The sequence below is a fragment of the Amblyomma mixtum genome, chromosome 9 (genome assembly GCF_055824585.1).
Source record: "Amblyomma mixtum isolate Tamu chromosome 9, ASM5582458v1, whole genome shotgun sequence".
Taxonomy (NCBI): domain Eukaryota; kingdom Metazoa; phylum Arthropoda; class Arachnida; order Ixodida; family Ixodidae; genus Amblyomma; species Amblyomma mixtum.
The window spans coordinates 10,782,116-10,797,353 of NC_143020.1; the positions used below are offsets into that span (position 1 = coordinate 10,782,116).

The 15,238-nt window shown below is 46.2% G+C and overlaps 1 protein-coding gene across 1 annotated transcript in view; it reads left to right on the top strand.

Moving 5' to 3' along the window:
- LOC149328296 (uncharacterized) overlaps positions 1–15,238 on the top strand; it is a 63,999-nt gene that overhangs the window by 16,280 nt on the left and 32,481 nt on the right. The window contains exons 3-5 of the mRNA XM_089559675.1: positions 910–1,114; positions 9,268–9,316; positions 10,007–10,107. Of these exons, the coding sequence (XP_089415801.1) occupies positions 910–1,114; positions 9,268–9,316; positions 10,007–10,107 (355 nt within the window). The remainder of the gene's footprint in view (positions 1–909; positions 1,115–9,267; positions 9,317–10,006; positions 10,108–15,238) is intronic.

Genomic DNA, 15,238 nt, shown 5'->3' on the forward strand with positions numbered 1-15,238 from the left:
CGTATTTCCGTACAGTTTATTTATTTCAGCATTTTAGAGCTAACTTGCCATTTTTGGCGCTACTGTCAGTTTTGATACATGTTTTTTACAACAAATATAACTGTGAAAATATCAAATGAAATGACGTTAATCTTGTGTAGAGTGCGACTCAGTAAAGAAACACGGTCTATGAGAGAAAACACAATTTATATATTCATAACCACTGAATTAAACTTTTTACCTCAATTAAAGTTGAACAGGAGGCGGTGAAACAGTCTTCACTACAAAAAAATGCGACACTGTTTAAGGGGAAATGCGTTGCCCCCTTTCCTCTTTGACATGAGCGAAGCAAGTTAGGGTTACGTAGTGCCAAGGAGGCCGCCGGCCTGTTGAAAGAGGCCGCCTACATGTAGAGTACGCAAGTAGGGTCTCATGCGGCGCTGTCTTCCACACAGCGCGAGGCGATGGCGTGACCTCTGCTCGTCTCGGGCGCCGGTTTCAAACCAGCGTAGTCTCAGAACAGTTCGGGCCTAAAACGCGCTGTTCGAATAGCGGCTGGGTTCAAACAACCTCGAACTTATCTCTTTAATTCGTGAGCTCGCCATCAGCAAAGGATGCTTTTCGTAAGCGGGAAGCCGGTGAGCGGTTTGAAGGCAGGCACATAAACCGCGTGCCGGCCTTGTTTAGGCTGCTCCAGAGCGTTTCAGGGAACCTTCTATTAATTTCGCCTATTGTTTTATCATTGTGTGCTTAACACTGCCCCTCGGCTCCAGGGACGAGGCTATAGGCATCTAAGGACAGCTGCGCGTACTAAATGTTTGTTTTTAAAAATCTGAAGTCTGCCACCTTTGCCAAGAGACAGTGATCCAGGTGAGAACAGCGGCGACTGCGAGCTGAACGCGTGTGAGCATGCCTCTCTCCTTCACGCAGGTACCAGCTAGCCATAGCGAGCAAGATGAAGGGGTACGCTACTATGGAGATGCTTCGTGGGAAGCCCCGGGGTACTGTGAAGGCTGAGGGAGAACCCTTTGAAGAGGAGGATTCCAAGATGAAAAACGTACAGATTGGAGCAGAAGAGTATTTTACGTATGGTGTGAGAGCGGCGTACGACAATGCGCGACAGGAGACATTCAAAGTGAGTACTGTAGTTCACTAACCTATGATCAAGAGAGCGTGAAATACAAAAATACCAGACTTCACGATTTTCATAAAAGTTAACGGATATCTAAACGAAATGATCTGTATCTCGTTCTAGACAGTTGCATAAAATGCTTTGCCGTACCGGCGTAGCACAACCTATAGACAAAAAGTCGTTGCTTGGAAAGGTCTAGTCTCGTGCGAGCAAAACTATTCATCCTCAGCGTCGCTCGAACTGCCGAGTACAATGTCCAAAATCTCTACCATCTTCCAGCCTTGCTGAAAAAGTTTTCCGTGCCGCGCCGAAAGAAGGCGCCAGGGCGCCATGGGAGAGATACCCAAATAGATTGTCCTCAGTTGGCAGGCGAGAGCTGATTTGAGGTCAATGGAAGGTAAGTTTCTGCTGCAGTCGACGTATTCGGGCTTATGACGCTCATGAAGAAAATTAAGAGGGTCGTTTGGGTCTGTGGAATCGGTGAAATGCAGTTGAAGGTCCTTGCGTTGGGTTGATAGCCCCAATACAAATTTATTTACATGTCTACGACGAATCGTTTACACAGTATAGTCGTGTCTTTTTAATGAAAACAGCATAGTCTTCATCTCCCAAGTCGTTTGCACTGCTGTGGAAGGTAGAGCTCTCTCGTGCAATCAGTGCCAAGTGACAGAAAGTGCTGGGACGACGCTTGACATACCTCAGCAGAACAATGCAATGGCTTTGCAGATCCCTCCCGCGCACGTGCTTCTCTTTCACACAGTCACAGATCTCGGGGAGTCGCCATACTGTTACGAGGCTGCCAGCCGAAGAATGAGGCGTGGTGAACCATGAAAAAGATGATTTCATGGCCGCTGGCCTAGCGCGAGCGCTCCGTCCCGCGCCACTGCCAGCTTCGTCTTCGTCACGCTACCCGGGGCCACCGAGCGATCGTCCCGATCGATGACGAACAGACGCGCGAAATGGCGATGGTCTTGAGTGGAGGGTTGAACAGTATGTAGAAGATGGTGCAGTGCTGGCCGCCACGATGAGAAAGATGAGAGAATGAGTCCCGGTCCATGAAGCTTCCGGGCCGCAGGTCGCCAGGAGCCGAGAGCCATGGCTCTAAGACGCGCCGAACGGCCGGGGCAGTGGAACGGTGTCTTCATGAGTGTGCAGCCTCTTGGGTCGGTGGGGTCGGCAGGTCGCGTCGGTCAAGGGTCGCTTCCAGTTCGTCGTGTTTGGGGGTCAGGACGGAGGACGGGGCGGGGGAGCAAAGGCGAGGTCGGTTCAGGTCGGAGAGGCTGGGGCAAGCCGGACGACGCAGGCCAAGGACTCACGGCTGACGACCACGGCTGACACAGGACGCCGAAGCCCCAGGACCATGATGCCGATGATTACCCCAGCACCTCACACCAAATGTTACATGGCGGCCAGTCCAAGAATGAGGCGTGGTGAACCATGAACAAGAGATGATTTAATGGCCGCTGGACTAGCGCGAGCGTGCCGTCCCGCGCCACTGCCAGCTTCGTCTTCGTCACAATACCACTACTAGCGCTGTGGACAGCGGTTCAGAGATGCGGCACTGCTCAGGAAGGCTGTGCGCTGATAATTTCATATCCGCGGTGGGTGTTGTGTGAGCGTAACTGCTTTTCCCGAGCTCCCTTAACACACTTTTTAACGCGAGAGCGTTAGGGAGCCCATACCGCAGGAAATCCCATTTACCGTGAGCGAAAATCCTTGAAAATTCCTCAAATAAGCAACTTAGGTGGCAGGTGTTCCAGCCAATTGACGAATTGTTGTGTTTTCATCACAGCCTAGCCGCCGGAATGTGAGCAAACTGTCCAGCTTATCAGGTGACAGCTAAATTATTGATTGGTCGCCACAGGTTCCTCAGGAAGAGAAACCAGGCCTATATAAGCACCCTCGGTCGGAGCGCCTACCATCGCAGGGTAGTTAGTGGCTTATCACTTAACCATTGCACCAGCGCTCCGGGAAGGATATGAGCACCTCCCAGGGATCAACACATGTAGCCAATACCTAAATCCACATACACTGGCTTTAACACTTTAAAGCTATCAGGTCACACCCTTAAGGCCAGCTTGAATGTCCCCTCGACTTTTTTCAATCAATTCTTCGAATGCCTTACTAGGCTCTCCACGCTAGTGATCTTAAACTACAGGGTTTTCTCCGATGACCGATTTATCAACAGAGAAAAAATGCACTGACAAAGTAAGTAGATAATCAGCGAAAAGGACGCATTCACAAGGAGGCGAAGTACACAGGACAACGCTGGAAACACAACTGAAAATTCTTTACTTGGTGGATCGCCAACATCAGAACAGGCCGCACATGAGCGAGAGCACCACAAACCCTATGAAAACACCAAACACAAAATTGATTAAGCGAGCGAAGATTGCATGTGGCGACCTATGTCCCATTCATGCAATTGTACTCTTTTGCCGTGAACCTAACAGAGCTGTCGCTGACGCATTCAGTTCCGAACTGCTTGATTTTAAAAGCTTCTAAGATTTCTCGTTCTATCTGTGTTTTGCCGCGGCCGATGATTTTGACATTATCGAACAGAGGGGTGCCGTCTTTGCAGTGGTTGCAATGTCTTGGCAGATTTGCTGTGTTGCCTGGCTGCAGCGAAGTGCGGTGCTGCCTCATACGGTCGTTGACGCATTGACCTGTTTGACCTATGTAGGCTTTGCCACAGGACAGTGGAAGCCAGTAAACAACATCAGCTGTGCATTTAATGAACTTGGTCTGGTGCTTGACATTACATTTCTTTTTTTGTGCTAATTTTAGAGATGCGTGGACAAAGCGACGACAGTTTGTGGGCGCAGAAAAGACAACCTTAACACCGTATTTCAAGGCTACCTTCTTAACATTAAGTGGCACTTTATGCAGGTATGGCATTACAGCGGGTCTCGATTCTTCACTAGGGGTTTCACCTTTTTTGTACTGTGACTTAAACTTACTGGTCAAGGTCTCAGCAATAGAAACGATGACGTCCTCAGGGTAGCCCGCTGTCCTCAAGCGGTCAAGCTGCGCTAAGAAACTCTTCTGCATATTGTGTGTACAAGACCTGCGCAGAGCATTACCGAGGCAAAGGTTGGCAATGCCTCTCTTCCCAAGTTCTGAATGTGAGGAGGAGTAGGGCAGCAGGCTTTTCTTGGTCCGTGGAGAGTAGCTCCAGCAAACGTGGCTTTCTTCAGAAAAGGGGAGAGTCAAATCTAAAAACCTAATTAAGTCATCGAGGGGCACTTCATGGGTAAAACTCAAGTCAGGACAGGTATCGGTAAAGAAGGTCAAAATGTAATTTGCGGCCGCATCGACACTGTCACGGGAAGTTAGTTTCAAGAAAATTAAAATCATCTAGATACCTAAACACTTTCACTACTCGATCGTCAATAAGCGTGTCATGCAACACATTGTCAAAATGACATAAAAATATGTGGCACAAAATAGGAGCTACACACGAGCCAATGGGAACGCCCTGCTTCTGTATGTACCTGCAGTTTTCATGTTCTACCACAGTGGAAGAAAGGTAGCAAGTCAAAAGTTCAAAAAAGGAATTCACCGATATGCCCGAGCTGTTCTGGAAGACCACTGCACCTCGGTTTTCGATGAGATCCCGCCCAGTAACCAACAAGTCCTTTTGGGGAACTGAATAGAAGAGGTCTTCGATGTCTACGCAAAAGGCCGAATTGGCACTCACACTGGTAGTGGATAAGTAGTCCAGGACAGTTCGTAGGACAGTTCGTGGCAGAAATTAGTCGGCCAGTTTTTGAAACGATCCTTGGAGCCCTTGGCACCTGACGACCCCTTCATTGTTCGGACCTCGACGGACGGCGTGGACTACTTATCCACTACCAGTATGAGTGCCAATTCCGCGTTTTTCGTGGACATCGAAGGCCTCTTCTATTCAGTTCCCCAAAAGGACTTGTTGGTTACTGGGCGAGATCTCATCGAAAACCGAGGTTCAGTGGTCTTCCAGAACTGCTCGGGCATATCGGTGAATTCCTTTTAGGAACTTTTGAGTTGCTACCTTTCTTCCACTGTGGTAGAACATGAAAACTGCAGGTACATACAGAAGCAGGGCGTTCCCATTGGCTCGTGTGTAGCTCCTATTTTGTGCCACATATTCTTACCTCATTTTGACAATGTGTTGCATGACATGCTTATTGACGATCGAGTAGCGAAAGTGTTTAGGTATGTAGACGATTTCTTACTTTTCTTGAAACTAACTTCCCGTGACAGTGTCGAAGCCGCCGCAAATGACATTTTGACCTTCTTTACCGATACCTGTCCTGACTTGAGTTTTACTCATGAATTGCCTCTTGATGTCTCGATTAGGTTTTTAGATTTCACTGTCACCTTTCCTTAAGAAAGCAATGTTTGCTGGAGCTACTCTCCACGGACCAAGAAAAGCCTGCTGCCCTACTCCTCCTCACATTCCAAACTTGTGAAGAGAGGAATTGCCAACCTTTGCCTTGGTAATGCTCTGCGCATGTCTTGTACACACAATATGCAGAAGAGTTTCTTAGCGCAGCTTGACCGCTTGAGGACAGCGGGCTACCCTGAAGACGTCCTCGTTTCTATTGCTGATACCTTGACCAGTAAGTTTAAGTCACAGTACAAAAAAGTTGAAACCCCTAGTGAAGAATCGGACCCGCTGTAATGCCATACCTGCATAAAGTGTCGCATAACGTTAAGACGGTAGGCTTGAAATACGTGTTAAGGTTGTCTTTCCTGCGCCCACCTAACTGCCGTCGCTTTGTTCACGTATCTCTAAAATTAGCAGAAAAAATAAATGTAATGTCAAGCACCAGACCAAGTTCACTAAATGCACAGCCGATGTTTACTCGCTTCCACTGTCCTGTGGCAAGGCCTACATAGGTCAAACAGGTCAATGCGTCAACTACCGTATGAGGCAGCATCGCACTTCGCTGCAGCCATGAACACAGCAAATCTGCCAAGACATTGCAACCACTGCAAAAAGGGCACCCTTCTGTTCGATGATGTCAAAATCATCGGCCGCGGCAAAACACAGATAGAACGAGAAATCTTAGAAGCTTTTAAAATCAAGCAATTAGGAACTGAATGCGTCAGCGACAGCTCTGTTAGGTTCACGGCAAAAGAGTACAATTTCTTGAATGTGACATAGGTTGCCACATGCAATCTTCGCTGGCTTAATCAATTTTGTGTTTGCTGTTTTGATAGCGTTTGTGGTGCTCTCGCGCATGTGCGCCCTGTTCTGATGTTGGCAATCCACCAAGTAAAGAATTTTCAGTTGTGTTTCCAGCGTTGTCCTGTGTACTTCTCCTCCTTGTGAATGCGTCCTTTTCGCTGGTTACCTACTTACCATGCACCAACTGGCCCAGCAAGCTGCGCTTCTTCCGTACTATGCACTGACAAAACTCCGCGGAAACTTGCTACTGCGAAGTGACGCGCCGACGAGTCGGTCTTTTCTCCTATGATCGTCCGTCGAAAGTGCACTGCCTTTCCGAGGTGGCGATGCACCTTGTAATGATAGTTTTAGAAGCACTCCACATGGAGTGCGGAAGCAGTCCAAGCATCCATTCGCTGATCAGAAGGACTACAGAACTCATCGAGGTCTGCGAGCGAACGCTCTACCAGTGGGCACCCAGGAAGAAGAAAAAAACAGTGCTAACTCTCAACAAGTATTCCTAAGGAAGAGGTTGTGTTCGGGCAAAAAAGCTGGGCGAATTCGACCTTAGTGTTTTGCAGACGGTTATGGGCAGCTTTTTCTCCTGTCTCCAAGCTGATGCGACGCTTTGAAATGTGCACCACGCTTCCGTCAGTGTCCACAGCCATGATGCACAGGAATTCGACTAAACTTGGAATCAGTATAAGAAGCGTGTCACGAACGGACTGCATATAGAATCGACGCACATTGTGCAATATCACTGCCGGCACCTGTGCTACATAACTTATATGTGACGCCAGCGTTGACCTGTTCACGAACACGAACAAAGCGTGGGTCCACACCCGCCACGTGTGGTCGAGTAGGGTGAAAGGGACTGTAAAGTTTGCTCACCAATCACGTAATGAAGGGAGCTAACAGGCCTTTAGAAATTCCGCAGGAATTGGGGCCGGGTTATTGTGATCCACAGGGGCAGAAAAAGTATTTTTGCGGAAGGAGCAGGTGAAACGTTCCATTCCAATAAAATCTAGGGCAACTACAATAAAGAAATGAATGGCGGCCATTACGATAAGTGGTTAAAACAGGACCTGCCCAAGCAGAACAGGCAATCAGCCCAATATTGGCAATGGGCTGTTCTTTTGTGTGGTTCTTCGTACGGCCTGCTTTACCAATACATTTCGAATATTGTGCCGGTTAGCTGTGCTTCTGGGGTGAAGCCTCGAGTACTAGTAAACAGTGTTATTGCAGTAGATTACTCGCCTTACCAATCGATTAAGCAAGATACGGGGCCGCGTAGAAGCACCCCCAGAAACGACATACTCTCTACAGGCTCTCAGCAAAGGGGTTTGCATGCAACGTCGAGATGATGAAGGTAAAACTGATGAAGTTTGTGAAGCCACTAAGACAGACGGTGACCGATACCAGTTGAACTGCATTGCCGAAGCTGCTGGCCACCTCGCTGTGCGCTTTCCACCCTACTGTCGCGAAATGAACGCGATAGGCCTTTTTTGTAGCGATATCAAGGGTTTCTTGGCTCGAGAAGGAAAGACGTTTAACCTGCTAGACGTCGAATCTTTCTATGGGAAGGCTACAGAAAATTAAGCCATAAGGAATGGGAGCACTATGAATGTATGTGCGTGAAAAAGAGGTGGTGGGTAAGGTGGACTATATATTCGGCTAAGGTCTTTACGATCAAAAAGCAGTGGTAGAAATTAACATGCTATAGGACATAACTAGCGACCAAGGTGCAAGCTGCTGTGAGTACGACCGTATGTGCCACATCCTCTGACGGCTGCGTGAAATTTGGCTACAACTCGGGCACACAAGTGCGCTGTGTTGAAAATGAAATGAAAACGACAGCGTCCTTCATAGGCTATCAGAGATGCCTTAGTGATGGCCTCAGAGGCGCTATCGTCGAAGGCTCTACTTTAATTTGAACCGCCTATGTTGAAACATCCCTTTGCATACGTGGGTGTTGGTTTCGCCTCCATTGAAATTCCACCAGAGCAAAGCGGGTTCAATTCAACGTCGTAATGCAATGACAGATATTGGACGGAATAAATGTATTCAGCGAGTTGAAAGCAGGCACCATCGCGGCATCTAGAGCAGAACTGAACACGGAGTAACAGCGAAAAAAATAAAGAAAAAAAGAAAAAGATCGACATGTCTATGTAAAGGACGGACCTGCACAAGCATTCCCGATCCCTCCAAAAACACAAAAAGGCCACAGGCGCCACCTGCTGCCGAGATGAAGCAGCTGTATAGGGTTATTTTTATACCAGTCACATTGAGCCACCAGTCGGCAGATAACCAGCAGAAGAACAGTTTTGTGAAGAACGTGTCATCTTGATTCGTGGAGGTAGCTCGAGCTTCTTTCTTTCTTTCTTTCTTTCTTTCTTTCTTTCTTTCTTTCTTTCTTTCTTTCTTTCTTTCTTTCTTTCTTTCTTTCTTTCTTTCTTTCTTTCATTCTTATTTTCTTTCTTTCTTTCTTTCCTTCTCTCTTTCTTCCTTTCTTTCTTTCTTTCTTTCTTTCTTTCTCTCTTTCTCCTTTCTTTCTTCCTTTCTTTCTTCCTTCCTTTCCTTCTTTCTTTCTTTCTCTCTTTCTCCTTTCTTTCTTTCTTTTTTCTTTCCTTGTTTCCTTCTTTCCTTCTTTCTTTCTTCCTTTCTTTCTCCCTTTCTTTCTTCCTTTCTTTCTCTCTTTCTTCCTTTCTTTCTTCCCTTCTTTCTATCTAGCTATAGGATCAGCAGGCATTCTCCTAGCGCTCGAAAGGCAGGGATCCAGCGAGCCGGCAACGGCGAGCGGAGACCCGCGCCGAGTAACGGCAGCCTCGTAGACGACGTAGGCCCTCGTCGGGGCGCGCGAGCGTCCAACTGCAGGCACAAATAAAGTTTACTCCAATCCAATCCAATCCTAGCAGCGTTATCTTACCCGGCAAAGTTGTCCGGCTTCCCAACTGAACGTCAGGTGATATTGTTTTAAATTTATTACCCGATTGTTATTTTTCAGTGCTTATACAAAGACGAAGAAGTCAATACAGTTCATCTACCCTGGAAAGGTAAGAAGTAGTCGCTGCCTCAGAAACCTTTGAAAAATGGAAACAAAGAATGCGAATTATATCAAAACTAACTATTCTAGATGGGTCTTTTTTATTATACTTGGACTTATAAACAGCAGATCTATTAATTTGAGTTTTTTTCCAAATAATAAACGAAATATATAGAAATCTTCAGGAAAATTCAATAATAACTACTCCCGTTATGCAGAGAGGGCGGCTGGTGATATGTACCCTCGCCAAGAAAAGAAATAGCCCTAGTGACATGCCACCAAAGCGGCAGACATTAACAATCGGCACTGCCATCACAAGCAGCCCGAAAACGAAAGTGTCAGGTTTCTTCCCAAAGCACGGCACCATGCCAGCCACTCGGTATGATCTTGGGCCCTCCGGTGACGTTATTGTGCCAATCTTTATTACTCGCGCCTGCACAGAGGCTCAGTGCTGCAGAACAGCCATATTTGGATTTCCAGCTATTGAAAGTATGTCTAAGTTGTTTTAAGTTATATTTATAAGCATTCTGCTCGCCATGGCTTTGAGGCAGGGACGTCTGCATCAGATTATGGCACTCCTCTGCAACAACGGAATAAACAATAAAATAGCTCCGTTCATGTTTCCCTGCAATCGCTACACAGAATAAGTGCACATGCAACAGCTAGCTCCTGCCAAGTGCTGTTCTGCATTCGTTTCCAGGTGTGCGGGCCTGCGAGCACCTTCACAACGGAGCCACCAGTTACATCTCCATACACATCAGTGAGGAGATGGGAAAGGCTACTATGAGTGCGGCCAGCATAGTAAGTAATGAATCAGCAGAAAGGAAGGTACTTTGGGCGTCCGAATACGCCGATATAATGGTTGTGTGTGCACTGCGTGAGAAGTCTCGGTTACACGCGGTCAAGTGTATTCGCGTCACACTGTGAAAGAGCCAGTTACGGAGGAGAGAGCGAAAGAGGAGGCCGGTGTTGGCCCATGCAATAAGGTTTAATTCTCGGCAATAGATAAACCGCACACTGAAAGGGAAGCAAGCGCGTACCAGCGCGACAAGTGCGTGCGTTTGAAGCCAGGATGGCACGTTCGAACGCTAGAGAGGTAGCGTGATATAGAAAAGCTGCGCATGCATTCCAAACTGAGCTGTTTACAATTATTATCTTTTTGGAAGGAGAGCTTGCAGTGAATGCGAACGAAAACACGACGAATTTCTCTTAGCTAGCGGCCTATCGTCAGCCATATTCGCTGTGACGCCAGCCGTTGAAACAATCCATGCGTCTGAAAAGATACGTCGTCCCATCTGGGGCACTGTAGGCAATCGATTTGGCCTATTAGAGGTCGCTGTCGCTCCTTGGGCTAATGCTGCTCTGCCGCAGCAGCAGAAGAATGCAGGTTACAGTGCCTTTTCAGAGACTGCGAGCCTCTCACTGGGCTTAAGCGTATGGAATCAGTGTTATGGTATGAGTGTTACCGTTTCACCCTTTAACCGAATGCTTTGCAGTTCATTAAGCCGTGAGTTCTTTTAAACGCCTTTTTTTTTCTTTTTTGAAGCACCAAGCTTGGGTTTGCGCGCTCTGACAGTCACTCCATTAAGAGCAGAGTCGAGTCTCCCCTTTTGGTGCCATAAAGTCACCTTATCAGCAGCACGAGGGTGTTCACTCGCGAGCGCCGCTTGCATTCCTCGTAGACATTTACAAGCTGTTACACAACAAACCACTCGCTCAAAGCGACAGCGGCAACCCAAGGGAGCAATAAGCAGCCTGGATAGCGCACACCGACTGCTCTGTCAGCGCTTGCTTCTTCGCTGTTCAGCTCTCGAACGTCTTGTCCTCGTCACGCGGTATGCCACTGAACTGCAACATTTCACGCCTTTCAGTAAACCCGTGGAGCCCGCGTATTGGTTGTGCTTAGCGGGAAGTAAGCAACGTTTCAAGGCCTCAACTTTTCGCTGTCGTCTAACCGCCGTTCCTGCAATTTCCATCGTTTTTTTTTCCAAAGGAACCCATTCGAAGGGCTCCACCTGGAGAGTGGGGAAGGGAAGGAGAATATTAGTTGCACTACCAGGCCTCATAAAATAGCCATAGAAACCACTGAACTATCGGTTCCCTGGTGTTAGCTGCTTTATGACCCTCTGTACAACGGCCCGTCAACTTTGCTTCTGTAGCCTCCTGGTTTTTCAGAAACGTGCTCAAAAAGAAGAACCTCAAAACCCACAACTGCGTTCTAAATCTGCTAATTTTCTCGTACTGTTCTGTCGCCTTCTTTGTCCTTTGTGTGAATTTCGCTACTCAATATGTGTGATACCGACTACAAACTAGCCCAACTTAAAGCATTAGCAGTTACTGTTTCTCGTACTAGCGTGTGTTCTGTCGCCTTCTCTGTCCAGTGTGTGAATTTCGCTAGTCAATATGTGTGATACCGACTACCAACTAGCCCAACTTAAAGCATTAGCAGTTACTGTTTCTCGTACTAGCGTGTGTTCTGTCGCCTTCTTTGTCCTTTGTGTGAATTTCGCTACTCAATATGTGTGATACCGACTACAAACTAGCCCAACTTAAAGCATTAGCAGTTACTGTTTCTCGTACTAGCGTGTGTTCTGTCGCCTTCTTTGTCCTTTGTGTGAATTTCGCTAGTCAATATGTGTGATACCGACTACCAACTAGCCCAACTTAAAGCATTAGCAGTTACTGTTTCTCGTACTAGCGTGTGTTCTGTCGCCTTCTTTGTCCTTTGTGTGAATTTCGCTACTCAATATGTGTGATACCGACTGCCAACTAGCCCAACTTAAAGCATTAGCAGTTACTGTTTCTCGTACTAGCGTGTGTTCTGTCGCCTTCTTTGTCCTTTGTGTGAATTTCGCTACTCAATATGTGTGATACCGACTACAAACTAGCCCAACTTAAAGCATTAGCAGTTACTGTTTCTCGTACTAGCGTGTGTTCTGTCGCCTTCTCTGTCCAGTGTGTGAATTTCGCTAGTCAATATGTGTGATACCGACTACCAACTAGCCCAACTTAAAGCATTAGCAGTTACAATTTTCTCCAGTTGCTGAGTGCAACTACCATCGATGGCGAGCTCGTTGTGGCGTCAGTTCAGTTTTTCAGTTTCAGTTTTATTTACTTTGGGTGAGGGTTACACAAAAGAAGGTGATAAAAGCATGTGGGCGCTTAGCAAGCTTCTAGTTCGGGCCCATCCACTAAGTGCACAGCGTACGCTGTGCGTACCCAATCGTCAACGTAAAAAAAATGTGTACATTTATATTGCGTAGAAGATGTTACACAAAACTAACAATCGACTAAAGTAAGCATATGCAACCAATGCAACCAAGAAAAAGACAACAGAGGACCTTCGTTACAAATATTGAATAGTACGTAAATACTGATTCAAGAGTATTAGAAGTTATTAGATCATTCTATACAAGCCAAGTAATACACTTTTTGGCACACTAAATTTCGGCAAGGGATTGAAAGTTAAATTTATAGATAATGTCCTTTAATAAGCAAGAAAAATTTGGGCTTCATTTAACATTACTGGAAGCGCGTACCAGATTTTTGTGCCAGTATATGTTAATAATCGCCTGCTTTACATGTTACAAACGTCGGATATGTTAAAATTGTAACGCTGCTCACTTCGTGCGTGCCTTTTTTGGGGTATAAAGATGGTGGAGAGAAACAGGTTATTACTTGGCACAATTGTATGCACAGCACATGCGTTTTGTAATCACGTGCGACTGTGAATGGAATAATCTGAGTTCGGGAAAAGTGGTGCAGTGTTTTCTCTGTAACCTGAAAAGGTTAAAATGCGCAGACCATATTTTTGCAGAATGATGCGTGCTTCTAGATAAGAAGGATAGGTACAGCCACATGATTCAACGCAGTATGTGAGATGAGAATGAATTGCGAAGTATACAACTCTGATCATTTTTAGAGGAACGTTTTGTCGCGCTTGAAAAAGTACAAAACATGCATGGTATAGTTCCTCGCAGACATTACTGATGTGCAGCTCAAAATGCAATGACGTTCGACACACGCATCCACACACCCTCTACGCCGAAAGGGGTAGACCTTGAACTGACATCTGCGAGGACGTCCGTTGTTGAAAGGCCGCGTAGCAGAGAGAGTGTAAGAAGCGTGAGCACTATGCAGCCGCAGCCGCAGCCTCAGCGTCAGATCTACGATCAATGAGGCCCTCCTCGAATCTTTTTATCTAGGTCGTAGTACAGTTCCTATCATAACTTTTTCAATCTATGATATCTCTTCAGCTAGGGGCTGGTCTCTACATCATGCGATCAGGTGGAACATCTACCAGCGTTCGGCAGTTGCTCAATAGGCGGCAATATCTAGACTAGGAGGTGCTCAACCTTGCCTCATCCCTACAGATACCCTGGTCACTCTCAAGAAGCACAACACTTGTATGCTCTTTAACAACTAAAGCTACTTCCATGACAGTACCGGAATTCAAGGAAACAACTGGTCTCGCCGAACAACGACAAACGCCAGAACCTGACTAAGGCTATCATTTTCCGTAATGCCGGATCTCGCTTCCGCTGTATGTCTGGAAGGCAGGAGGCTTCCAGAGAGGAGAGAAGTCGTGTTGCGACCTTGCATCAAAAAAGAAGGAATTACAGATTTCCTTAGAGGATGCGGAAATTTGGTATGCGAGGTGTCTGAGGGGGTGTGGGACTTTTTTATGCGAAGCAACACTGGCGCAATCGCTCCACGTGTCTCTGAGGAACTACGATCATAACATTGGCAAAACGTAAAACATTACACTTTCTCAGTGCTAAGCGAAGGGCAAAAAAAAAGCTTTGTCATTTTAAAGATCAATATGTTAAAATCTTCCATTTCAATTTTCTTCCTGAATTTGCGTTACCTTCAAGCGTAATGATGACAATTAATTCTTATGCGCCTACTGCAGAAGAACAGGCTCTCTCCATTATCTAGAATTCACGTCGTCCGGAGTAAGATGGGGCCCCTCTAACGCAAGAAATTGTCTGCCACCTCTTGCTACGGATGCCTCGTGCTCAAATCCAGTCGCTTACGCTAAGACTCAATTAGTAACCAGCATTACATGCTCTTCCTATGTCTATTTACCTTTCCCGATTTCACCTAGTATGCATTCAGCTCGCGTTTGTTCTCTTAACTACTCTGCTCTATCTCAGTATTTTAGATCTTTCCATACCACTGGAAAATAGGCCATTCCTCGTTATCGGGCGCAAGTAATTTATTTACCCATAAATATAAAAACTTTAATTCATTGCAGAGTATCCAAGTGCAGCTAAGGAGGTCTCTTTTTCAAGCCGTAAAATAAATATTAGGATATATTGCTTACGAAGAACAAATTCTTTGGTCACATTTCAGAAATTTACAGTGGAAAAAAATGTACAAAATAGTATTTATGCAAAAAACATGGAAACAAAAGCCTGTAACACACGGTTTCTGCGTTACGATGTCATGAGCGAGTATCCAAAGCTACATACTCATAATTATAGCACTGTACTATCTCTGTAAAGTTTCTTTAGTAATTATCTTCATTTCTTGAGTTTGCGGATTCGCGCGGCATAAGATGCCAGATGCGCATACTCGAAGCGTTTGACAAGCTTTCTTGGGCTTCAGCATAGTCAGATTTATTGCTGAGTGGGAGAGATTGCTGTAGGCAAATTTGTTTTACGCGCATAGAAGCTCATTTAAATAGTCACTGAAAACAAATCTATGTTGGCCTGTCGTGCAACATTAATTCGTTCAAAGGCGCTCCTTCACGGAAAACACAGCTTCGAGAAGCCAGACAGGCTCGAAAAATGAACCACAAATGCTGCTACCACCGGTTACCATCAAAGCAACCTGGCAGTGACAATTTTCGTGCGGATCACTGAGCTGCACACTGGCAGTCACTGTAAAGGAGTGTCCACGGAAACTTCCTCACAGTCATGGATGAAGA